Source organism: Cyprinus carpio, chromosome A7 (assembly GCF_018340385.1).
Source record: "Cyprinus carpio isolate SPL01 chromosome A7, ASM1834038v1, whole genome shotgun sequence".
Taxonomy (NCBI): domain Eukaryota; kingdom Metazoa; phylum Chordata; class Actinopteri; order Cypriniformes; family Cyprinidae; genus Cyprinus; species Cyprinus carpio.
The window spans coordinates 22,161,820-22,186,987 of record NC_056578.1 but is presented as its reverse complement, the minus strand read 5'-3'; the positions used below and the strand labels follow the sequence as shown (position 1 = coordinate 22,186,987).

At 36.3% G+C, this 25,168-nt stretch overlaps 1 protein-coding gene across 1 annotated transcript in view; it reads left to right on the top strand.

Annotated features, from left to right (window-relative positions):
- The window catches only part of LOC109084829 (HEAT repeat-containing protein 3-like), a 28,132-nt gene that overhangs the window by 2,478 nt on the left and 486 nt on the right, over positions 1–25,168 (top strand). Inside the window, exons 4-14 of the mRNA XM_042760355.1 lie at positions 2,026–2,129; positions 2,344–2,453; positions 10,639–10,779; positions 12,218–12,528; positions 13,285–13,375; positions 13,527–13,681; positions 15,334–15,416; positions 15,498–15,634; positions 20,110–20,198; positions 20,292–20,435; positions 24,765–24,941. Coding sequence (XP_042616289.1) covers positions 2,026–2,129; positions 2,344–2,453; positions 10,639–10,779; positions 12,218–12,528; positions 13,285–13,375; positions 13,527–13,681; positions 15,334–15,416; positions 15,498–15,634; positions 20,110–20,198; positions 20,292–20,435; positions 24,765–24,941 — 1,542 coding nt within the window. The remainder of the gene's footprint in view (positions 1–2,025; positions 2,130–2,343; positions 2,454–10,638; positions 10,780–12,217; positions 12,529–13,284; positions 13,376–13,526; positions 13,682–15,333; positions 15,417–15,497; positions 15,635–20,109; positions 20,199–20,291; positions 20,436–24,764; positions 24,942–25,168) is intronic.

The following is a 25,168-nucleotide window of genomic DNA, read 5'->3' as shown; positions in this document are numbered from 1 at the left end:
ATTTAAAAAGCTTTATTGGCATGACAGTCTTTAACTTGAAACATAAAAACATAATATATCTAGAATGTACAAATCAATCCTCTACGGACACCTTGGCAATTAAATCGCCATTGGCTAGTAAACTTTTTAGTTAACTTGCCATTTATTTAATATATATATTAAATAAATGTTTGTAAAATGGCACGGTCTTTTAAAAGGGTCCTATTATGCTCTTTTACAAAGTCTTGATTTTGTTTTGGGGGTGTACTAGAACAGGCTCTCATACTAGGTTGCTTGAAAAAATTATTTTTCACATATTTTACATTATTACAACACCTCTCTCCCCAGTCTGACATGAACGGCTTGAATAGTTCCTGTATCAAATGAAGGCCCACCTTCTGAAATACAAAACATGCTGTGATTGGTTAGCTGGGCCAGTGTGTGTTGTGACTGACAGCACTCGGCACCTGGTCGGGAGTCCTTCGTTGTAGTTTTTGAAAAGTGCTCAAACAGCAACATTACAGACAAACTAAAGTTGAAAAAGTGAAAGAGCATAATAGCACCCCTTTAAATATCTGAAAGTACACTCTTAACATCAGTCAGTCAGGCATTATAATATGATAATCAAGTATTATTTAATGACTGAACTTTAGTAATCAGAACTGAAACTTGATAACCAAGTTTGAATGCATATTAGTCATTTTAACTGAACATTTTAACTGGACTGGTGGTGGTGCTTTTTTGGTCTTTCAGTGTTTCTGGACAAAAAAAATAACAAAAAAACTAACAAAAATACTGATAAGATAATAATGATACAAATTCTACTAATAAGAACAATATAAAACGCACTAAGAACTACTAAGGATTAATGAGCTGCTGGATTCATGGATATTAATCAGGTTTGCTGAAACCAATACAGGGACGATATAAGTTGAGTGCCAGCCAAAGAAATTGCAGATTGCGCTTTAGTTCCCCCTACTACAGGAAAACCCGACAGTTCTTAAAAGCTGAAGAATTCCAAAGGAAAGTTATTTTGACTGGAAAATACAACAAAGAGTATTGTTTATGTGTAGCGTGTCAATTCTCTCTCTCTCTCTCTCTCTCTCTCTCTCTCTCTCTCTCTGAGTAAGTGTGAGAGATGGCGAGGTGCGCACCTTCACATTAGAGTTTACGGTACGTCAAATACAGGTGCGCTGTGCATCCATTGAGATGAACTGAAAAACAGCACAGATCGCTTGATGGAGAGTCAAGCTCTGAAGCGCTCAGTCAGTGTGTTCAGCGAGTGAAAATATATCTGTGCTAAACTTATACTTAGCCTCCAACTCACAAACTGGCGAGTAAAATCTGAGAATTTATTAGCCAGTGGCTAATATTATACATCATTTAGTTGGCCAGAGTGAAGATTTGGTCACATATGCGAGTGATTTACTCGTAGTGTAGAGGGTTGCAAATATACAATCCACTTTCCTGTAAAGCAGCAAACCTGTAGCTTTAAAGTTTATGTTTTTTATTTCAGCTGACAGCTCATGCTGTGATGTATCAATCATTTATTAGTCTTAATTAGTAGCAATTGATACAAATTTGCAGGGTGAAGTTCAGTTTAGAATGCAGTGAAATGTGAAGCTTGCGTTTCTGGACTCCAGCATTTGTATGCGTATAAATGGAAGTCAATGGAATGAAAAGAAAAGTGTGTCCACCCCTTAAAACATGATTTTTTTTTTATTGCATTGATGAAGGATATTTTAGTCAGTCTACTTAATTCATTAACCATGTAGAGATATGTCATTCTTTTTTCTTTTATCCTTTGTTACTTTGCAGGGCTACATTTTTTGAATAATGAAATTACCATGGCTGTACTTCTTATTCACTTGCACAATATTCTTAAAAACTAACATGAAAAAGATTGTGGATCTTGATCCTGCCTGAAAAAAAAAAAAAAAAAAATTCATATGATAATTTTGCCATATGGCCCAGCCCTAGTGAGAAGGGAGAAGAAAAAAAATCTCTTTTTGACAAGTCTCTCTTGTGTGTGTTTGTGGAGAGCAGTGCTGTACTGGCTTTGACATGAGCTCGTCTCCTACTATGAAAGGACAGAAACACACGGTGGAAGACGTCGCCAATGAGGCAGTAAATTTACTTTGGAACCTCTGGTAAGATTGAGCTCAAACTGACTTCATGGTCCTTGAGAGGCCCAATCACCAGGGTCATTAAGTAAATCATTCAAAACTACCTGGCATATACGTACAATAAAAACAAGGCATGAAGAGTTGTGTTGTAAACAGTCAAATTGTCAATAATGTTCAATAAGATGACATGGTTGCAGTTTTGTATAATCTGTGTGTTTCTTTTTTTGTGGATGTGTAGTGAGAGCAGTAGCACAGCTGTTTCAGTGTTTAACAAGGCTGGACTTCTAGATGTTCTTCTACATTGTCTACAGAGACACCCTCAGAATATGGAGCTGGCAATATCAGCAGGTGAGTTAGGGATTAGTAAGTGTTTTTTTTTCTTTTTTATATATATATATATATATATAGGTATATGATTAGGGATGTAACAATTAACTGCAAGCCGGTTGAAAATCAATTCAAATATGTGATGATTCAAATCGGTTGAGATGCTAAGCAAATCGCGATTCATTTAGGGGTAGGAGCTTATATGAATGTATGTCTGAGGGCAACTTACTGTTTTTAGAAAAGTTTAGATGGTATTTTTTCTTTTCATCTTGCCTCTGTGTAATGCATATTAAAGTTCATAAGTTCAGCGCAGCTTCGTTTACAGCAGAAACCAAGGAAACGCTTTAAGCCCCACCTGCTGGCAGAGAGTGAATCTGCATCTCATTCAGCTCGTCTGCTGTTTCATGCAGATAATTTTATGTATAGTTTCACAAAACTGAAGTCAAACCATTCTGTTTTTGCTTCAGAATTTCTAAATCATACTATCTAATTTCAATAAAAAACTGCTCATGTTGCATGTATTTGGCATCTTTGTTTGGATCATGATTAAAATGCAGTGGTTGCCTCTAATTTTAAATGGAAAAGCACAGACAGAGCCTTATTTTGTTTATATGAAGAAATGTATTTTATTTGTGTTATTTATTTGATTTGGGGCTTGTTTTAAAATTTAAATTTAGTTTTGTTAGTTACATTTACATTCTATTTAAATTTTGTTATTTAGCATTTACATTTTACATTTACATTTAGTCATTTAGCAGACGCTTTTATCCAAAGCGACTTACAAATGAGGACAATGGAAGCAATCAAAAACAACAAAAGAGCAATGATATAGTAAGTGCTATAACAAGTCTCAGTTAACCTAAACACAGTATACGTAGCAAGGGCTTTTAAATAATATAATAAATAAAAAGAAAACATATAGAATAGAAAAAGAATAGAACAAGCTAGTGATAGAGGTCTTTTTTATAATTGTATAATAAATGAAAAGAAAAATAGATAGGATACAAAAAGATTAGAAAGGTAGTTACATTTTTTATTTTTTATTTTTTTAATAGAATTAGAATAGTGAGTGAAAAAGTTAGAGGGTCAAATAAAGATGGAAGAGATGTGTTTTAAGCCGATTCTTGAAGATGGCTAAGGACTCAGCTGCTCGGATTGAGTTGGGCAGGTCATTCCACCAGGAGGAAACATTTAATTTAAAAGTCCATAAAAGTGACTTTGTGCTTCTTTGGGATGGCACAATCAAGCGACGTTCACATGCAGAACGCAAGCTTCTAGAGGGCACATAAGTCTGAAGTAATAAATTTAGGGTAAAGGGGTGCAGAGCCAGTGATGGTTTTGTATGCAAACATCAATGCCTTGAATTTTATGCGAGCAGCTATTGGTAGCCAGTGCAAATTGATAAATAGAGGTGTGACGTGTATTCTTTTCGGCTCATTAAAAATTAATCTTGCTGCCGCGTTTTAGATTAATCGTAAAGGCTTGATAGAACTGGCTGGAAGACCTGCCAAGAGAGCATTGCAATAGTCTAGCCTGGACAGAACAAGAGCTTGAACAAGGAGTTGTGCAGCATGTTCCGAAAGAAAGGGCCTGATCTTCTTAAAGGGATAGTTCACCCAAAAATCAAAATTATGTCATTAATGACTCACCCTCATGTTGTTCCAAACCCGTGAGACCTCCGTTCATCTTCGGAACACAGTTTAAGATATTTTAGATTTAGTCCGAGAGCTTTCTGTCCCTCCATTGAGAATGTATGTACGGTATACTGTCCACGTCCAAAAGGGTAATAAAAACATCTTCAAAGTAGTCCATGTGACATCAGAGGGTCCGTTAGAATTTTTTGAAGCATCGAAAATACATTTTGGTCCAAAAATATCAAAAACTACGACTTTATTCAGCATTGACTTCTCTCCCGGGTCTGTTATGAGCGCGTTCACCTCACATCCGGTTCGCGAACGAATCACTCGATGTACCCGGATCTTCTTGAACCAGTTCACCAAATCGAACTGAATCGTTTGAAACGGTTCGCGTCAACAATGTAAGGGAAACAGGTCAATTTAGCTCAAAGGGAATCATTTAAGATTTTAAAGGGAATTTGAACAGAATCACTGTTTCACGGCTGATCACTGAACGAGCCGTTTAACATCAAATCTGCGCTGGATATTAATATCCAAAGTATAGTGAAAACACTATTACTTAGCACAGTAACAAGATCGGCAGTTTAAGACATTAACTTGCTCCCAGCACAAAACACAAGATACTTCTCTTTTCAATATAAATAAGGCTTTATTAGATAAATCTAAGACATATAAACTAATCTAACACATAAGCACACGCACTCACACATTCACACAAGTTGCAGGAGGATAGAACGTTAGGAAAGAGTGAGTTTAAGAGAATGAAAATGTGAAATCCCAAGTTTACAGCAATACGTGAAATTGCATAGACATGAACAACCAATTAATCACTTAATTAACCCTCGCACTGAGTTCCTCAATGAGGTTAAAATTATATTAGATAACACCAGTACAGATGTGAGTCTGGAGGTTACTTGCGTTGCCTGTTTAACGGGGTTCCCTTTGTTGTCGCTGAAAAGGGGGTTTCCCGAAGTTGCTGATTGGCTGGAAGTTCAGTAGTCGTTGAAGTGACGTCTTGGGAAGCCCGTGGTTTGGGCGTTGGCTGAAGATGCAGACTTGTGGGCTGGTTGAAGTTTCAGACGGGCACGCGAGGTCAGACTCGGAGACACGGCGTTACAAAACTTAACTCAGAACACGAAACTCTCAAACGGAAAAGAAAAGAAGTAAAGTTTGACGAGACTAGGTGGTGTTTCTTCTCATCGTGGCTAAGTAGCAGCAGGCGTGCAGGCCGAAGCACGCTGGAACGGCGCTCGAAGAACGCTAAAAGTGATGACAAAGCATGACTAAAAGCTTAAGCTAAAAAGCAAAGGCTAAAAGCCGGCATGACTGATAGCAAAAGCTTGACAAAAGCTAAAAGCTAAAAGCATGACTAAAAGCTTAAACTACAAGCAAAGCTAAAAGCCGGCATGACTCATAGCAAAAGCTTGACAAAAGCTAAAAGCATGACTAAAAGCTTAAACTACAAGCAAAGCTAAAAGCCGGCATGACTGATAGCAAAAGCTTGACAAAAGCTAAAAGCTAAAAGCTAAAAAACATGACTAAAAGCTTAAACTACAAGCAAAGCTAAAAGCAAAATTTGATGGTGTCCTGAGTATTTAAACTGGCCTTTTGGCCACACCTCAAATGTTGTCTTGACCAATTAGATATTGTCTTTTCTCGTGTGTTGCATTGTTTGTCCCACCCATTCATAAATCATATGTTATCTTATCAAGCACGAGGTCCGAATTTTCCCCGCTCTTGCAGGGTATAATTTGGACATGATTCCTATAACAAGAATATGATACATTTGACAAATAACTAATGGTCAGAAACGTTTCAAGCAAGAATATTCGAACACACACATACTAAACATGAATATGATCCCTTAAGCAATTATTGAGTTATTTAAAAAAAGACATACACAATAAGTGATTAGAAACATTAAAATCAAATGTGTCGGTTACATCAATGATATGGAGTTAAGCAATGGACTGATATCCATTTAGAAGTCTTTTTTGAGTTCATTTTGGTGCATATATGCATTGGAAGGCATTCTCTGTGCCATTCTGGGGAGTAAGGATATGTCCTGTGGAGACCAGAGGGGTTAAACAGGTCTCCTTAGGAATTTCAGTCTGGTTTTGCTAGGTGGGGGGAAGTCAATCCAACGATCTTGTTTTCTCTGTCATGGCTTTACATGTGAGGCTCAGACTGTCCATCTCTTCGATTACTTGCCCCAAATTAGACAATCTCTTCTTCGAATTGAAATTGTCAATGATTGTTCTAATGGTGTTAATGTTGAAAGCTGTTCTGTGAAAGAGTCGGTTATCAGACTGTGGTTGCTGGGAGTTGATTTACAACATCCTGCCTTTCTGTGGAATTCGGCTCATGTTTCAACCAGGCTCCCGATCCAAGTGTGAATAAATCTTGATAAAACTACACCAATAAGCATTAATCCACCAATGACTTAAGCTGTTAACTTTTTTAACATGGCTGACACTCCCTCTGAGTTCAAATAAACCAATATCCCGGAGTAATTCATTTACTCAAACAGTACACTGACTGAACCGAGCCAGATAACGAACGAAACATTGACTCGTTCTCGAGTCAAGAACCGGTTGCATCGGTTTTCGGATCACCGGTAGTGATGGGAAGTTCTGTTCTTCTCCGCGAACCGGTTCTTTCAGACAGTTTAATTCAATAAACCGGTTGCCGAAAACGGGTTCACCAGTTCTTTGCGCTCGACGTAATGACTTCATTGGCGATGATTGCCCTTGATTGAAGCCTTCGGTTTACCCGCGCTCATAACATTAGCACAGAATCGGTTCAGAATCAATCACCAAAAGAACCAGTTCAGTTCAGACGCGCTGTGTGTCAGTCTGCTTCACGCATGCGCAGTATCATCAGCTCCTCGGTTCTCGAATCGGATGCGTCCGACAGAAACGGTTCTTGACTCGAGAACGAGTCAATGTTTCGTTCGTTATCTGGCTCGGTTCAGTCAGTGTACTGTTTGAGTAAATGAATTACTCCGGGATATTGGTTTATTTGAACTCAGAGGGAGTGTCACCCATGTTTAAAAAAGTTAACAGCTTAAGTCATTGGTGGATTAATGCTTATTGTTGACGCGAAACCGTTTCAAACGATTCAGTTCGATTTGGTGAACTGGTTCAAGAAGATCCGGTTACATCGAGTGATTCGTTCGCGAACCGGATGTGAGGTGAACGCGCTCATAACAGACCCGGGAGAGAAGTCAATGCTGAATAAAGTCGTAGTTTTTGATATTCTTGGACCAAAATGTATTTTCGATGCTTCAAAAAATTCTAACGGTCCCTCTGATGTCACATGGACTACTTTGAAGATGTTTTTATTACCTTTCTGGACGTGGACAGTATACCGTACATACATTCTCAATGGAGGGACAGAAAGCTCTCGGACTAAATCTAAAATATCTTATACTGTGTTCCGAAGATGAACGGAGGTCTCACGGGTTTGGAACAACATGAGGGTGAGTCATTAATGACATAATTTTGATTTTTGGGTGAACTATCCCTTTAATGTTGAATAAAGCAAATCTGCAGGAACGGACAGTTTTAGCAATGTGGTCTGAGAAAGTTAGCTGATCATCAATCATAACTCCAAGGTTTCTGGCTGTTTTTGAAGGAGTTATGGTTGATGTGCCTAACTTGATGGTGAAATTGTGATGAAACGATGGGTTTGCTGGAACCACAAGCAGTTCTGTCTTGGCATTAGCAGATGGGCTAGCAGATGCTTTTATCCAAAGCGACTTACAAATGAGGACAATAGAAGCAATCAAAACCAACAAAAGAGCAATGATATGCAAGTGCTATATTAGTATATTATTATAGTTATATTTCAATTTCACAAAGAAATGTACTGCATTTTGTCCAAGCAATAATAAAAGGACACAAAATTCATAATTTGTCTTAAATATAATTTTGTTTTAAAAATAATAATAATTGTGTATTGAATTAGGGCTGGACGATATGGCCAAAATTTATATCACGATATATTTCTTAATTTCGGTCGATACGATATAATTCCGATATCGAAATGAACACTATAAAAAGCCTCGTAAAAACTGCCAAGAACGCCCACAACAGATGTCGGTGTATATAAATTTATGAAAAATGAATTTGCAAAGTCTGACACCTCATTTAAAACCATTTAATATTTTTGAAAAAAAAAAAAACATTCTTTTTTTGTATTTAGCCTTCATACAAACAATAAATGTGAAATCACTGTCAAATAATCATTTCAGACTCACCTAATTAAAGTTAATATCTTTAACTTCAAACTATAGGCTAATATATACTACCAGTCAAAAGCTTTTGAACTAAGATTTTTAATGTTTTTAAAGAATTCTCTTCTGCTCACCAAACCTGCATTTATTTGATCCAAAATACAGCAAGAAAAGTAACATTTTGAAATATTTTTACTATTTAAAATAACTGTTTTATATTTGGAAATATTTTAAAATATAAATTATTCCTGTGATTTCAAAGCTATATTTTTTAGCATCATTACTCTGATTACATGATCCTTCAGAAATCATTCTTATATTCTGATTTGCTGCTCAAAAAAATTTGTTGAAATCAGCTGAGTAGGTTTCTTGATGAATAGAAAGTTTAGAAGAACATTTATTTGAAATAGAAATATTTTGTAACTTTATAAATGTCTTGATCAATTTAAAGCATCTCTGCTAAATAAAAATTTCTATAATTTCTTTCCAAAAGAAAGAAAGAAATCATGCTGACTCAAAGCTTTTGGATGGAATAGTGTAATCAAATCAAATGTAATCAAAATGTAATGTTACAAAAGCTTTATGTTTCAGATAAATGCTGATCTTTGGATCTTTCTATTCATCAAAGAATCCTTGAAAAAAAAAGTACTCAACTCTCTTAAATATTGATAATCAGCATAATAGAATGATTTCTGAAGATCATGTCAAGACTGGAGTAATGATGCTGAAAATTCAGCTTTGATCACAGGAATAAACTACATTTTAAAATAAAAGTTATTTTAAATAGTAAAAATATTTCAAAATGTAACTGTTTTTGCAGTACTTTGGATATAGATTGAAACAAATGTGCTTTAGTCAGTATAAAGAGTATGAAGAGTGCTCTTGAGTTGCTGCAGGAAAAAAAAAGGCATGTTGCTGGAGCCGGGCTTAAATGCAAACTGATTGTCTGCCAGCAGGAGGCGCTGTGAGTGCGGTAGACCCAACGGTTTCTCCAGTAACGGCTATAATCAAAGGAGCTGCGCCTATGAACGCTTCTTTATCAGATAAAATTAAAATGCCATCGAAACTTTTCTGAAAACAGTCGGTTCCCTTCAGAGATACATTCATATAAAACACCCGCGACGTGTTTTGATTTTGAAACGTACAGTGCTCATATTTATTCAACGAAGTCAAACGCCACAAATAAATCAATGTATGGGAAACACTGGTATATCGAAATATCGGAAATGTGTTTAAAAACCATATCACCGTTATTGAATTTTTTTTTATCGCGATACATATTGATATTGAAATATTGTCCAGCCCTACAAAATCATGAATTGAATCGAATCGTAAGTTGAGTGAATAGTTACATCCCCAGGGGGCAAGGAAGTCGACCGGAAGTTGAAGTCGGCCGCGTGCCGCCATCTTGTAGCAGAACTTCACTTGCGTTAGCATCCCATTGACTCCCATTCATCTTTGCGTCACTTTGACAGCGAATAACTTTACATCTGAGGCGTTTAAAGACTCCATTTGTCCATTATTTATTTCTAAAGATACACGACAATGTATAAAGTGCTCCATTACCTTCTATGTTACATTATGGCCCCGTAGAAACAGTTTTTGTAAAAATAGGCTAACGATTGCGTCATAACCACTCGACTCTCTGTCGCACAGTAGAGAAATTACCGTACAGACAGGAGGAAAAGCTCGCAGGCAATCGGGGAGACGTCAAGAGATATGGCGTACTGGCGTTACATTTTAAAATACTATACAAAATAATTAATCAGAATACTTACTCCTGCTCACTCACGCCAAAGAACTCCCCGCTCAAACTCGCCGTCTCTGCAAGATTAACGATGGCAGTTTGCACGCACAGCTACTAGAAGATTTACATCTGTCAGACAGGTTGCTGACGTCATCAAGCTTAGTTTGAGTCTGCGCGTCAGAAACGGAAGTGCTAAAAATCGCTAAAAATGGGCTTCACTTGTCTCAATTGAGTTCCAATTGGGTCGCTGTGTCCATTTCTTTTACTGTCTGTTACATCCCTAAGAATGATTTCTGAAGATCACGTGACACTGAAGACTGGAGTAATGATGCTGAAAATTCAGCTTTACGCTCAATGGAGTAAACTACATTTTACAGTCTTTCAAATAGAAAACACTTATTTTCTATTTTTAATCCAATAAATGCAGCCTTGGTGAGTATAAGAGTTTCTTTTAAATACATTTAAAAAATCTTACTATCCCCATGCTTTATAACAGTAGTGTGTATATACCCCAAATTCAAATTGCTGTTTTGTGTGTGTGTGTGTGTGTGTGTGTGTTTTTTATTATTTTATTTTTTTGTGTAGCCCACTGCCTGCACACAGTAACCGAAGAGAATGAAGAGCTGGTGCGCAGTGTGAACGCAGCAGTGTTTGGGGTGTTGGAAAACATTCTGTCCTCCACAAACACGAGTATGGAATACACTCTCCTGCGAACTCTGGCTGCAGGTAAAAGAACACGACACTGGATGTATAATAAATACATTTACTACATCCACACTATGCAAGATGCTACTAGCTAATATATATATATATATATATATATATATATATATATATATATAAATAATTTGTTTCCAAAACGCAATAAATGCCTTTTTAAAAAAATTGAGTTTCTGCCAAAATCAGTATTGTATCTGGTCGGTATTGAAAAGTCCATTTTGAATTTTACGCAAAATGCGATATCCGTAGGGTTATTCTGTCATTTTTTTCTCCCTTTTTATTACCAAACCACGACAAACGCCAGTCTCCCTTCTCTGCAGAATGCGATATATCCGCTTAACCAATCACAGCGCTCTGAATACACCCAGCATCCTAGTTTTTCTCATCTAATTTGTACTTTGTGATCAACAAACAAACTTAGGGCTGCACGATAAATTGCATGTGATTGTCATGCGTAGCTCGTCAATAAAGCCGGTTCTGTGATAAATCTCCATTACGTGCTTTTAGATGGAGCGCCATTTAATATACAGAGCCATACATCACTGACAAGTTATGCAATATAGCGTTCATAATTGCAGATGAATCTCATTCGATTATGAATGTGATATTGCGTAGCTTGTCGGTGTAAATTTTTTTTTATGCCATTAATGTTTTTGTTAAAACAGCGTATAGCACTAGTCAACTAAATTAATGTAAAATGGCAAAGATGAATGCACGTTTGGTAGCTAGTTGAATGTAAGGGAAATATCATTTTGTAATGTCTGTGGTTTAATGTGATGTTATTTTTCATGTATGTTCATGATGAAATTTTATTTTATTGTTGCAATTAATTTATAGCATTAACAAGATGAACCGTTGAATTAATTTTGGGAGCGACGACTGATTGAATGTATTTTTAGTCCAGTGCCTGTATATAAGATTAGTATTGAAGTTCAGAACCTGTCATATGTGGGTCGGCTCACTATGTTATAGTGTATTTTCAACAGTTTCAATATGGAAAATAACGATTATATTGATTCAATGGAAGAAAAAAAAAACGTATCATGGATTTATTGCATTTTAGGGAAAAAATAATACAATTTTATAATAAATCTTTGAAAATAAAAGTCTGGATTTGAATGTTTAATGTTATTATAACCTAAAGATGTTATATGAAAGTTTGAAACAGAAAATAGTGGTTTTCATCTTGCCGCTTTCTTGTTAAAAAAACATTTTTACTCAAATTGATCAATATGAATATATGTATGTATGTGTGTGTAGTATATATTTTTAGCTAATTGAACCTTGTTGTAGTATTTGTACAGAGCTGATATAGTGCTAATAACTAGCGAGTTAATTTATAATTGATTAATTCAGTAATGTTGTTTTATGAATGGGTGGTAGAGGTTTAATGAATAGAATTAAATAAATTTTCGTGTGGTTAATAGTTGTTCATCTTTTTCAGGCTCTTTATGGAATCTGAAGAGTGGTCTGTCTTTAACACAGCAGTCTCATATACTGACTGCACTGGCCACCACTCTCTCACACAGCCTCAGTCTGGATGCAGGAGAGCTCATCCCAGAGCTGTGGCATGCTGAATCTGCCCGTCTGTCCAAAGAGACCACATCTGCCACAGAGTCAGATCATTCAGATGCACAGCCCGCAGGTCACGAGGCCGAAGAGATGGAGGAGGACGTGAGAGATGAGAAGATGAACGGAAGAAAGCCTAATGATCGAATGTCAAAAACAAAAAGTGACATCTCAGATCTGTTGCCTGTATGTTGAAAAGCTATTGTTTTAAGTGGAAAAACAAACAAAGTTGTCAGTGCACCCAAACATGAAAATTGTGTGATTTACTCACTCTCATGTCGTTCCAGAAGAAAGTCTGGTTTGGAGCAACATGAGGGTGATTAAACGATGAGAGTTTGTTTTTGGGTGAATTATCTAAAAACATTAACTACAAAAATGAGCCACTTATATTATTATGATAGGTTAGCGTGCCTGTGGAGATCATAGATGCGTCCTTAAAGACTATCTCCTCTATGTTCCTTGACATGAAGGCTAAAGCATACCTCCTGCACTCTTTCTGTACTCTCTCTTTCCCCTTCAGACCATGTCAGCCTAAATGATGGCACATCTGTCCCTCAGAGCCAGATGGTTCTCACTCTCTCTAAACACAGAGTGACTTTCCCCACTTACACACGAGTGTGCAGGGCTGCTGTAACCACTCTGAGCTCCTGTGTAACCTACCCATAGGGTGTCTTGAATGTTGTCCTCTTTGAAAGTTCAGGGAGAGATTTGATCCAGAGCCTCCCATTTGTGGCCCAGTTTACATCAGGAACCAAAGCAAGCCATGTTTAAAATCTCCATGTTGCTGTGAATGCTCTTAATGATTTCATTCTCTATTTCAGCTTAATCAAATCGGTTATTAGTATTCAGTCAAACTATTTTAAATCAGTTTAGCCATCTCTATATGTGTACAAATAACCCAAACAGTTACTTCTGTGGTTTTGTTGTATGTGTATTTTTTAGAGAGAAAGACTGGAGTTGCGAGAGGCCAAAGCACTGCTGTCAGCACAGCAGACGTCACTGGAAATCATCGTCAACATGTGCTGCTCCGATGGTGCGTGTGTGTTTGTATGCAAGCAGGGAAGACAAGATGTGCTAAATTAAACTAATGTGCAAAATTAGAGGAATGATTTCTATGTTTGTGTCACGAGACAGATAATATGATGGGATATTGACTGTCTGTGTGTGTGTGTGTTTGTCTGTAGAGCCCTCGGATGATGAGTGGGAGGAGATGTCCAGCAGCGATGAGAGCGAGATGTGTGCTGATGGGATGTCAGACACTAATTCCAGCTTGTTCTCTCATCTCTGTCTGTCTGCTGAACTTCACACAATCCTGCTCAACCACAGCATACCTCAACAGGTAACACACATTATTACATAGTCAGACAATGCCACAGTTTTTTTTTATATTCTGATGTTACTGACCCTTCTGGTTCAGTGAGGAGATCACAGTTCTCACATACTGTACTCCAGGCCACTTTGGGATATTTGTAAAACCATCTAAAATGGGAGTGTGGTGGGCATATTCTGGCAGCTAAATGAGGACACTGGGCTAGGCCTTGTGAAGGATTTGTCTTGTGTTTGCAGGCACAGAGAGAGGGCATTGAAGTAGTCCATAACAAAATGTGCTTGTTGGTAAAATAATCTTGAATTAGTAGATTACCGGTCAGAAATCTAGGGTCAATTTTTTTTTCTGAAGAAATTCATACTTATATTTAACAAGGACACAACAAATTTAACAAATATGACATTAAAAATGTTACTTGTTACATTGTTGAAAAATATATAAATACAACAGCGTTATTATTTTACTTTACTTTTGTTGAAAGCATGATTTTACCAAAGGGAAGCTTTAACATGATCAAGGATACAAGTGATTATTATGAAATGGCAATAAATAATAGTGGTGTTTGTAGAATAAGTAAGAAAAACAGCCAGTTTAATTCTTAGAGTGAAAGACAAGATGGAAAACTCTCATACAAAACTGAATTACAGTATAAATGCTCTTGGTGATAAAGCTAATGTACCTTGGAGAAAATTCATAAAAAATGTTTGATATGACCCCTTGAAATACACAAAGATAATAATAATAGTAGTGCTGGGCAATGATTAATTGGGATCAATTGCATCCAAAATAAAAGTTTTTGTTTACATAGTATATGTTTGTGAACTGTGTATATTTATTATGTATATATAAATACACACACATGCATGTATATATTTAAGAAAAATATATTATGTTTATATTAAATATATTTATATATATATAAGATCAATTATATAAATGTAATATATATACTGTAAAATGTAAAATATATACTGTACTGTATATATGTGTATTTATATATACATAATAAATATATACAGTACACTCACATATATTATGTAAACAAAAACTTTTCATTTGGATGTGATTAATCACTATTAATTGTTGCCCAGCACTAAATAATAGTAATAATAATCATTTTTACTTAAATAACGCCTTTCCAACACCCAAGGTCACTTTACAGAGACAAATAAGGAACAGAGCCACATAAACATCAACATCAAAGCACAATACACATAACAAGAGCTGAAAGCAATGTATAGATGTCGCTTACAAAGTTAGGTTAGAGATACAAACATAGAGGGATTCTAATAAATCACATATCCATAACAATGTACAATTTACAGACTGAGAAATGAAGAGTAATATTCATAGAAAAAAAAAAAAAAAGTTTTTAAGAGGTTTTTGAAGGAAAGAAGGGAGGATGCTTGATGGATATCTGGAGGAAGAGCATTCCATCATCTATGAGCCACAGCACTAAAAGACCTGGCTCCCATAGTCACCAGACTAAACTTAGGGCTGACTAACAATCCCGCTCTAGAAGATTGTAAGACGTGTTAAAGGCACACTATTTGCATAATGTACTCAATACATACTCACATATTGTAATGTTCATATAACATACTGTACCTGTGTCATAGTGAACTGTGTGTACTGTATTCACTCACCTGATTGATTTCTTTCAGGTCTTAAAGAAGGCAGAGTTCCCCAGTACTGCTGCCCTTGAGCTCTGTAGCAAGTACCCTACCTGGAAATGCCTGTTGAAAAAGTAAAAAAACATATTCATGATGTTTGTAGTGTTCATACAAATCTGCGAAAACCCAATTCTTATACGCTTTGTTTCTTCTAGGATGCACCGGGTGCAGTGTCGAGCACTCACATGTCTCCATAATATCCTTTCTTCTATGGATACAGAATCTCTTGGTGGTGCTTCAGGGCTACAGGCTGTGGCACAGCAACTCTCCTCATTGGTTTTCAGCTCAGCAGGTAGACATCTCACTATTAAATAGGGCTGGGCAATTTAATCAGTTTTTATTTTCACTTGTAATTTGGGCTTCCAGCAATTATGAACACAAGATAATCAAGACAAAATGCTTATTGTGCCACATTTCTTTTTGCAGTGATGCTTCCACTTTGTGTTGTGTTACAAATCCAGCATACTTTTTTCGCTTACATCGGCAGGCATTTTGACATATGTTAATTATATATAAAAATATAATATATATATAAAAATTGAAATATTTATATAGAAATATTTATAAAAACAATACAAATAAATTATACCAGAATAAACTAGATCATATATTTTGTAGTGCACTGTGGAAGAACATTGCAACCTAATTGATCTCAACTATTTTAATTGATAGTTTTTTTTCTTTATTTAAATGTGTGTGTGTGTGTATGTATATGTATATATGTGACCCTGGACCACAAAACTAGTCATATGGGTCAATTTTTTTGAAATTGAGATTTATACATCATCTGAAAGCTGAATAAATAAGCTTTCCATTGATGTATGGTTTGTTAGGATCGGATAATATTTGGCCGAGATGCAACTATTTAAAAATCTGGAATCTGAGGGTGCAAAAAACTTAGTTAGTTCACCCAAAAATGAAAATTATGTCATTAACGACCCTCATGTCGTTCCAAACCCGTGAGACCTCCGTTCATCTTCGGAACACAGTTTAAGATGTTTTAGATTTAGTCCGAGAGCTTTCTGTTCCTCCATTGAGAATGTATGTACGGTATACTGTCCACGTCCAGAAAGGTAATAAAAACATCTTCAAAGTAGTCCATGTGACATCAGAGGGTCCGTTAGAATTTTTTGAAGCATCGTAAATACATTTTGGTCCAAAAATATCAAAAACTAAGACTTTATTCATCATTGTCTTCTCTCCCGGGTCTGTTATGAGCGCGTTCACAACACTGCAGTGTAGTGATATCTGGTTCGCGAACGAATCACTCGATGTAACCGGATCTTCTTGAACCAGTTCACCAAATCGAACTGAATCGTTTGAAACGGTTCGCGTCAACAATAAGCATTAATCCACAAATGACTTAAGCTGTTAACTTTTTTAACATGGCTGACACTCCCTCTGAGTTCAAATAAACCAAACCAGTAATTCATTTACTCAAACGCTGACTGAACTGATGTGAAGAGAGAACTGAAGCTGAACACCGAGCCGAGCCAGATAACGAACGAAACATTGACTCGTCCTCGAGTCAAGAACCGTTTCTGTCGGACGCGTCCGATTCGAGAACCGAGGAGCTGATGATACTGCGCATGCGTGATTCAGACTGACACACAGCGCGTCTGAACCGAACTGGTTCTTTTGGTGATTGATTCTGAACTGATTCTGTGCTAATGTTATGAGCGCGGGTAAAGCCGCGTTTAGACTGCACGATTTTAGCCCAGTTTTTGGCTCGCCGACAGGTTTTGAGAAATCGCGGACAAATGCCCGAAATCACAGGCAAATCGTTGCTCGTTCACGCGAGTGACAATCACGCAGTGTGAATGAGCAAAGATGTGATCTGAGAGAATCGCCGACGAGTCACCGACGCCCGTGAGATATTTGGCATGCTAAATATCTGGACCTGTCGGCGATTCAAAATCATGCTGTGTGAAAAGTGTTGCTGACTGAAAACTACGTCGGCGATGACTGACAGCCAATGAGAGAGCAAGATACAGAGCAGCGGGGAGTTCGGGGAGGAGTTATATACCACAATATCAGCAAGCATGGCTTCGTTTCAGAAAAAGCCTTCTTCTCGGTCTATGTGGACCAAAGAAATGGAAGAAAAATTTGTAGAAATTTGGCAGGAGCACCCGTGTCTGTTTGACGTTTCATCTGAGCTAGCCCAGTCTCACGTGAGAACTCCGGTCTTGCATGCTTGACATCTCGCGTGTGTTTGGTTGTGAAACGTAGTTTGCATGCCAGACAGAGTTGTCGGCGATTCTTCCTATTGTAAAGTCATGCAGTGTGAAACCTTTCTGTCGCCGATCCATCATGCAGTGTGAACACAGCAGCGACTGAATGCTGGCCGAGATAGTCATGCAGTGTGAAAAGAACAGTGACCCGACTACTTTGAAAATCGTGCAGTCTGAACTCGGCTTAAACCGAAGGCTTGAATCAAGGGCAATCATCGCCAATGAAGTCATTACGTTGAGCGCAAAAGAACTGGTGAACCGTTTTCGGCAACCGGTTTATTGAATCAAATTGTCCGAAAGAATTTCGAGAACGAGTCAATGTTTCGTTCGTTATCTGGCTCCGCTCATCCTAAAACCGACAGAAACGGTTCTTAACGCGAGAACGAGTCAATGTTTCGTTCGTTATCTCGCTCGGCTCGGTGTTCATCTTCACTTCTCTCTTCACAGCAGTTCAGTCAGTGTACTGTTTGAGTAAATGAATTACTCCGGGATATTGGTTTATTTGAACTCAGAGGGAGTGTCACTAAACTGCAGTGTTGTGAACGCGCTCATAACAGACCCGGGAGAGAAGACAATGATGAATAAAGTCGTAATTTTTGTTATTTTTGGACCAAAATGTATTTTCGATGCTTCAAAAAATTCTAACGGACCCTCTGATGTCACACGGACTACTTTGATGATGTTTTTATTACCTTTCTGGACGTGGACAGTATACCGTACATACATTCTCAATGGAGGAACAGAAAGCTCTCGGACTAAATCTAAAATATCTTATACTGTGTTCCGAAGATGAACGGAGGTCTCACGGGTTTGGAACGACATGAGGGTGAGTCATTAATGACATAATTTTCATTTTTGGGTGAACTATCCCTTTAAAGTTGTACAAATGAAGTTCTTAGCATATTACTAATCAAAAATTGAGTTTTGATATATTTACAGTAGGAATTTTACAAAATATCTTCATGGAACATGATCTTTACTTATTATTCTAATGATTTTTGGCATAAAATAAAAATCAATAATTTTGACCCATATAATGTATCTTTGTCTATTGCTACAAATATACCCCAGCGACTTAAGACCAAGGTCTCACACACACACACACACACACACACACACACACACATATATATATATATATATATATATATATATATTATATATATATATATATATATATATATATATATATATATATATATAAATATACACTCACTAGTGTGCAATAGTCTTAGGCCACTAGTATTTTCACAAAAAAAAAAGAAATTGGTTTTAAGTCAGTTATTTCTATCTTTTGCTGTAGTGTGTCAGTAGGAAATTTCAGTTTACATTACCAAACACTCCTTTTGCCATTAATTGTAATAATCCAGTGAGATTTTTGTATGCACTATGAGTCTGACAACAGCCAGTGCTCCACAAAGAGATCTGATCTCACCATCATCTAGTCCATCTGAGATTACATGAAGAATCAGGAAAAAAATGACACAGACTAAAGAACTGAGCAGCTGTGGCACCGTCTCCAAGACGCTTCAAAAAACCTTCCTGCAAAGCTACCTAAAAAAATATGCGCAAGTGTACCAAGGACAAAAACTGTTTTAAGTGCAAAGGGTGGTCACACCAAATATTGATATGATTTAGTTAATAAGATAATTGCTGAATAAAATCTATTTATGACATTATTTTTGAAAGCATGATCCATAACAGTATTTTTACACAGTTGCCTAAAGCTTTTCACAGTATTGTAGCTTTGCAGGAAGGTTTCATGAAGCATCTTGGAGTCGTTGCCACAGTTCTTATGGTTCTTACAAAAATCTCACTGGATTATTACAATTAATTGCAAAAGGAATGTTTGATAATGTAAACTGATTTTCTACTGACGTACTGTACTACAGCAAAAGACATAAATTACTTAAAACCAGTTTTTTTGTTGGTGAAAATACAAGAGGCCTAAAACCTTTGCATGGTAGTGGATATATATGTATATTTCATCTATTGTTTTTATATTTATATTTGTTTATAATTTTCAAGGGAAAAAAAATAAAGTTCAAGTAAATCCATTGATACAGTGGTTCCCAATCCTGGTGCTGGAGAACCCCCAACACTGCACGCTTTTGGTGTCTCTCTTATCTGACATACACATTTGAGGTCTTGGAGTCTTCACTAATGAGCTGAATCAAGTGTGTTTGAATAGGGAGACATCTAAATGTGCAGGGTTGGGGGTTCTCCAGCACCAGGATTGGGAACCACTGCATTGATAAAAATATCATATATTTTATCAAATTATTATTATTATTATTTTTTTGCCATAATTGAACAACCCTATTCTCTGACATTATACTGAATCTGTCAGGCTTCTGATGGAAAGCACTTTTAATTGTTCTGTTGTTGTTGTTGTTGTTGTTGTTGCTGTTGCTGTTTTTTCAATGTTTGGTATTGATTAGACATACAGTAGGAGATCTTGTATTTATTTATATGTGGTTTTTCCACTTTAGGTGTAAAATTGTAATATCTTCTACGATTTTACATTCATTTCTAGAGGCATTAAAGGATGAGGAGTTCCTGGAGGCTGTGACTAGTGCGCTTCGCTCTCTACTACAGATCATGGCTACCAAAAGCATCCCTCAGGTGAGAACCACATTCATTTATCATTTTATGTTTTAGCGATTTATTATTTCAAGTATTTTTAACCGTATGTGTTTTATATGTTGTATCCTGCAGTGTATGACTCCTCACCAGCTGATGATTTTTTGTGAGGCTGCCACCAGCTGTGAGCTGGTCAGCGTGAGAGTTAATGCTCTGGCCATTCTCGGTATCACAGGAAGCTCTCTTTCCAAAGAGAAAAACACAGCAGACACTTTACAGGTAATACTGACTGCGGTAGAAATATTAGAATACTATTAGCCATATTTATAGTGCCATTATTATGCCTACGATTAATATCCACCTTATTTTTCAACATGGAAGTTAGACGTTTTCTGTAAATGTGCAACACTCCCGGTTCATTAGACGCTGTAGGAAAATAGCAAGAAGAATAACAAAGTACTGTAAACGTAAAACTATTTTCACTACAAACCACTGTGTTCAGAATTAAGATGTACATTAAAGTACAATGGTAAGACACACCAGTTTGCAATATCAAGCAGCAAAATGAGCTGTTTTGTACTGCTAGAAATAACTGGAAGCAGATGAGAGCAGAAACCTTGCACATAAAATGTACAAATGGCCCACTCTTACAGGAAAAATAAGTTAAATATTCAGAAATTAGAGAGAATGGACAAAGATTATGTGATGTTCATTTTATAATGTTAGACCTAATTAAAACTTTTAATTGTTTAGTTATTTTGTAAATCTTTTTTACATGTATTATTAGATTATTATTAGATTAGATTCTTATATATATATTAAATGAAATGAAATTAAATTTATGCATTTAGCAGACGCTTTTATCCAAAGCGACTTACAGTGCATTCAGGCTATCAATTTTTACCTATCATGTGTTCCCGGGGAATCGAACCCCCAACCTTGCGCTTGTTAACGCAATGCTCTACCACTTGAGCTACAGGAGCACTATATATATATATATGTATGTATGTATGTATGTATGTATGTATGTATGTATGTATGTATGTATGTATGTATGTATGTATGTATGTATGTATGTATGTATGTATGTATGTATGTATGTATGTATGTTCTGTTGTTTTAGTGTGTTTAATTAGTTACTGAAAAATAAAACAATTAAAATACTTTAACGCAATTAATGCACCTGCCTTGCCACAGACCAGTATGTCATCTTACATTTCACATAGTTGACAAACATGATTTTAAACAACAGTTCAGTAAATGAGAAGTTAATATTGTGTTATTTTATTTTAGATAGACTACATTATTGTCTGCTTTTGCTCAGTTTTGCAAATGAAAATATTACCTATAATGCCACAGCAGAACTGTTGTGCGTCAACGAGCATCACACAAAGCAGTGATTCATTTCTGAATGAATCCACGTTTTGAACTAATCATGTGAACCAATGAATCAATGGCCCATTCATAAAGAAATCCATTTACTTCTTTCCTGAATGAATCAGCCATTTAAACAAATCGAATGAATGAATGACTCAATGAGTACGTCTACATGGACAACAATGATCTAAATATTTACCTTATTCTAAATATGACAATATTATGATTAAGGCGTTTATATGAGCTGCTTTTAGAATGTTCCTTTCATGTTCCCGTTTTACATATTATAGTACATAGAACAATTAATGGCACACGTCATTGCGTTCCAGAATTTCACATATAAACAACATACAGTTCATCTTTGGTACTATACAGTTTTGGGTGTTTCATTGTTAATTGTACGAAAGCTTCAATTGCAGTAAATTATATGTCATGCTATACGTGCAAACAGACAACGACAGATAAAAATGTGCCTTCTTGCTTGAAGCCATGTGCTGCATCCCAGTTCACATACTATCCATCCTAGATAGTATTCGAAATTAGAATAAGTATGTCTCAAATCGTAGTATGTTGAAATGAGTATTCCAAAGGTACCCGGATGGTTTATTGCTTCCGGTAGAAATTCTAAGTGCAGATCCATGCTCTAATGGCTAGTATTGCCCCCAACACATTGCACGGTGGACAAGGATTCGATTAGAACTACAAACACACATGAAAAGTGTTAAAACACTACAAACATAGCAGATATGCGAGACAGACAGACAGGTAGAGAAAGGGATTTGAGTGATAAATAATCAATATCTCACCTGTTGATAAAATATTTCTTTAATGTTATCCGTGTTATATTTCATCTGCAGCAGCACTGTGAACTTTATAATTATACGTTTGGTCATTAAAGGGATACTCTACCCTAAAATGGAAATTTTGTCATTAATCACTTACCCCCATGTCGTTCCAAACCTGTAAAAGCTCCGTTTGTCTTCAGAACACAATTTAAGATATTTTGGATGAAAACCGGGAGGCTTGAGACTGTCAACGGTCTCCTCTATGTCTCTCCATATCACCGTATGCTGTGTATGCTCCTCTGTGTCATCCGCACCATAAGGATGTGCTGTTTCAAAGTCTAAAAAAATTTAAAAAAAAATAAAACAGCGCATCCTTGTGGAGCGGATGACACAGAAGAGCATACACAGCAAACGGTTATATGGAGAGACACAGAGGGGACCGTTGACAAAGGAATTATTGAATAAAGTGGTTATTTTTGTTTTCTTCGCTTACAAAAAGTGTTCCCGCCGCTTAATATAACCCAGATTGCATGTCTGATGGCAGATGGAGTATTCTGATGACGAATTTCATACCTTTTATGGACCTTGACACTGCTATTTACTCTGCAGTCTATGGGACAGTCTCAAGCCTCCCGGTTTTCATCCAAAATATCTTAAATTGTGTTCCAAAGATGAACGGAGCTTTTATGGGTTTGGAACGACATGGGGTAAGTGATTAATGACAAAATTTTCATTTTGGGGTGGAGTATCCCTTTGACTTTTAAATGCATCATTATGCAAACACATGAGCAGAGTTCTCGGCATGATAGACCTGTGACTGGCAGATCAACATGCCTCTTAATTTCTCTCCAATACAGTAGGAAATTAAATTTAAACTAAATGTGGATAATGTTAACTTTGACAAGATGATTGACAGTGCAGTTTAAATGGTGACCAGATTTACGTAATTAAGCAACAGAGCGTCCGTTAAAGACACAGTTATGACAAAGTAGCATGTTCCATAAGCTTGCCTACTATTCTGCTACATAATCAAAAGTATTTACTTTTTCTTCACAAAAAGAGTACATACTTTTAGGTCATAGTATAAGTAGGTGAATTGGGATGCTGTCAAATGGTTGACAACTGCCGGGTGTGTATCCTGTTGCAAAATGCGGCGAAAAGTCCTACATGACGGTAATAGTTTGATTAAGGTGTGTACATGTCTATACTGCACTTCAGTAATGTGAATAAAATAGGAATACTCCACATGTCTTAATTTGATTTGTTTACTTCGAGTATGACTTTAGCTGGATTAAGGTCATCAAAAATCTCTGTTTACATGGTAGATTCTTAATCAGAGTATTGTCTTTGTGTAAACATCGGATTATTGTTGTCCATGTAAACACTCAGTGAGTACTCAATGGACATCAAAACATTTTATTTCAACTGTGGAAAGACGTCAGTACACAGAATTTTTCAAGTGTAAGTCCACCGAAGTTAACCTACTCTCCTGTCTGATTTGTTTGTCGGACAAAATGCGTTATGACTGGTCAGATTGCCTGTCAATCAAGTTCTTTGCAAAGGGGGAAAGTCGTATGGCATCGCCTGGGAACGTAATGACGTGTGCCATTATTCAATCTATGTACTATAATATGTAAAACGGGAACATGAAAGGAACATTCTAAAAGCAACTCATGTAAACACCTTAATCATAATATTGTCTTATTCAGAATAAGGTAAATAATTAGATTACTGATGTCCACGTAAACATACTCAGTGACTTACTAATAAAGACATTTTCTGTCACATACTGGCAGTTTTCGTTTCTTATTTAGAGTATCGAGTATATAGAGTATAGAGTAAAAAAATATTAATAATAAAAATAAAGTCATAGTCCACCCAAAAACAAAAATTCTGTCCTCATTTACTCACCCTCATGTAATTTCAAGCCTGTATCACTTTTACTTTTTTTTTTTAATGGAACATGAAAGAAAATAATGAAGAATGTTGGTAATCAAGCTGATTTGGTTACAAAACACTTTAATTGCATGAACAAAAAATACTGAAATGTCTTCTTTTAGGTTCTATAATTTGTTAGGCCATTGTAGCCTAAACATTTATGTAATGTGTAAAACATTTTTTGTTGAATCAAATGATTTCTAAAGCTACTTTTTTAATATCTACTTTATATTTTTCTCATTTAACACAGTAATGGTTTAAATTATATTTTTTTTTATACACACACTCAAAAACTAAAATGCAGTGACAGTCTGATTTTATTAAATTACAAGTGGCTACATTAATATCAAATTCTATAGTATTTTTAGGCTTAAATGGATTTACAAATTAATTGTATAGTAGAATCTGTCTGTCTTTTATTATGTTAATAACTGAGCATTGTTTTGCAGTATATTTGTCATTGCATAGCTTTGGTCAGTTGTTCAGCTAACCTGATCTCTTTTTGCAGTTGATTGGAAATGCATTACTGAATATCGCAATGAAGGACTCAAATTTGGTTGTGTGTGGGGAAGCGCTGGATGCCCTCTTTGATGTGTTTGCGGATGGTGATGAAGCAGAGAAAGCTGGAAAAAATATTAACCTGCTTTCATCTCTCAAAGCCCTTCAGCCAGGGTTTAGGGCTAAGGTTTGTTTAAAGCCAACAAGAAATATCACCTCAGATACAATCACACTCATTTATCACATTCACACGCCCAGACAATAATATTAAATCAGACACTAAAATGCCAAATCTCACTCCTCCAAATGCATGTTCAGGCTTGAGCTCAAGATTCAAGTTTGTCTCCTCTGACATTGACATCTGTTACATAAGCACCGTCTCAGCCTCATAATGACTGTCCAGAGAAAGGGGCT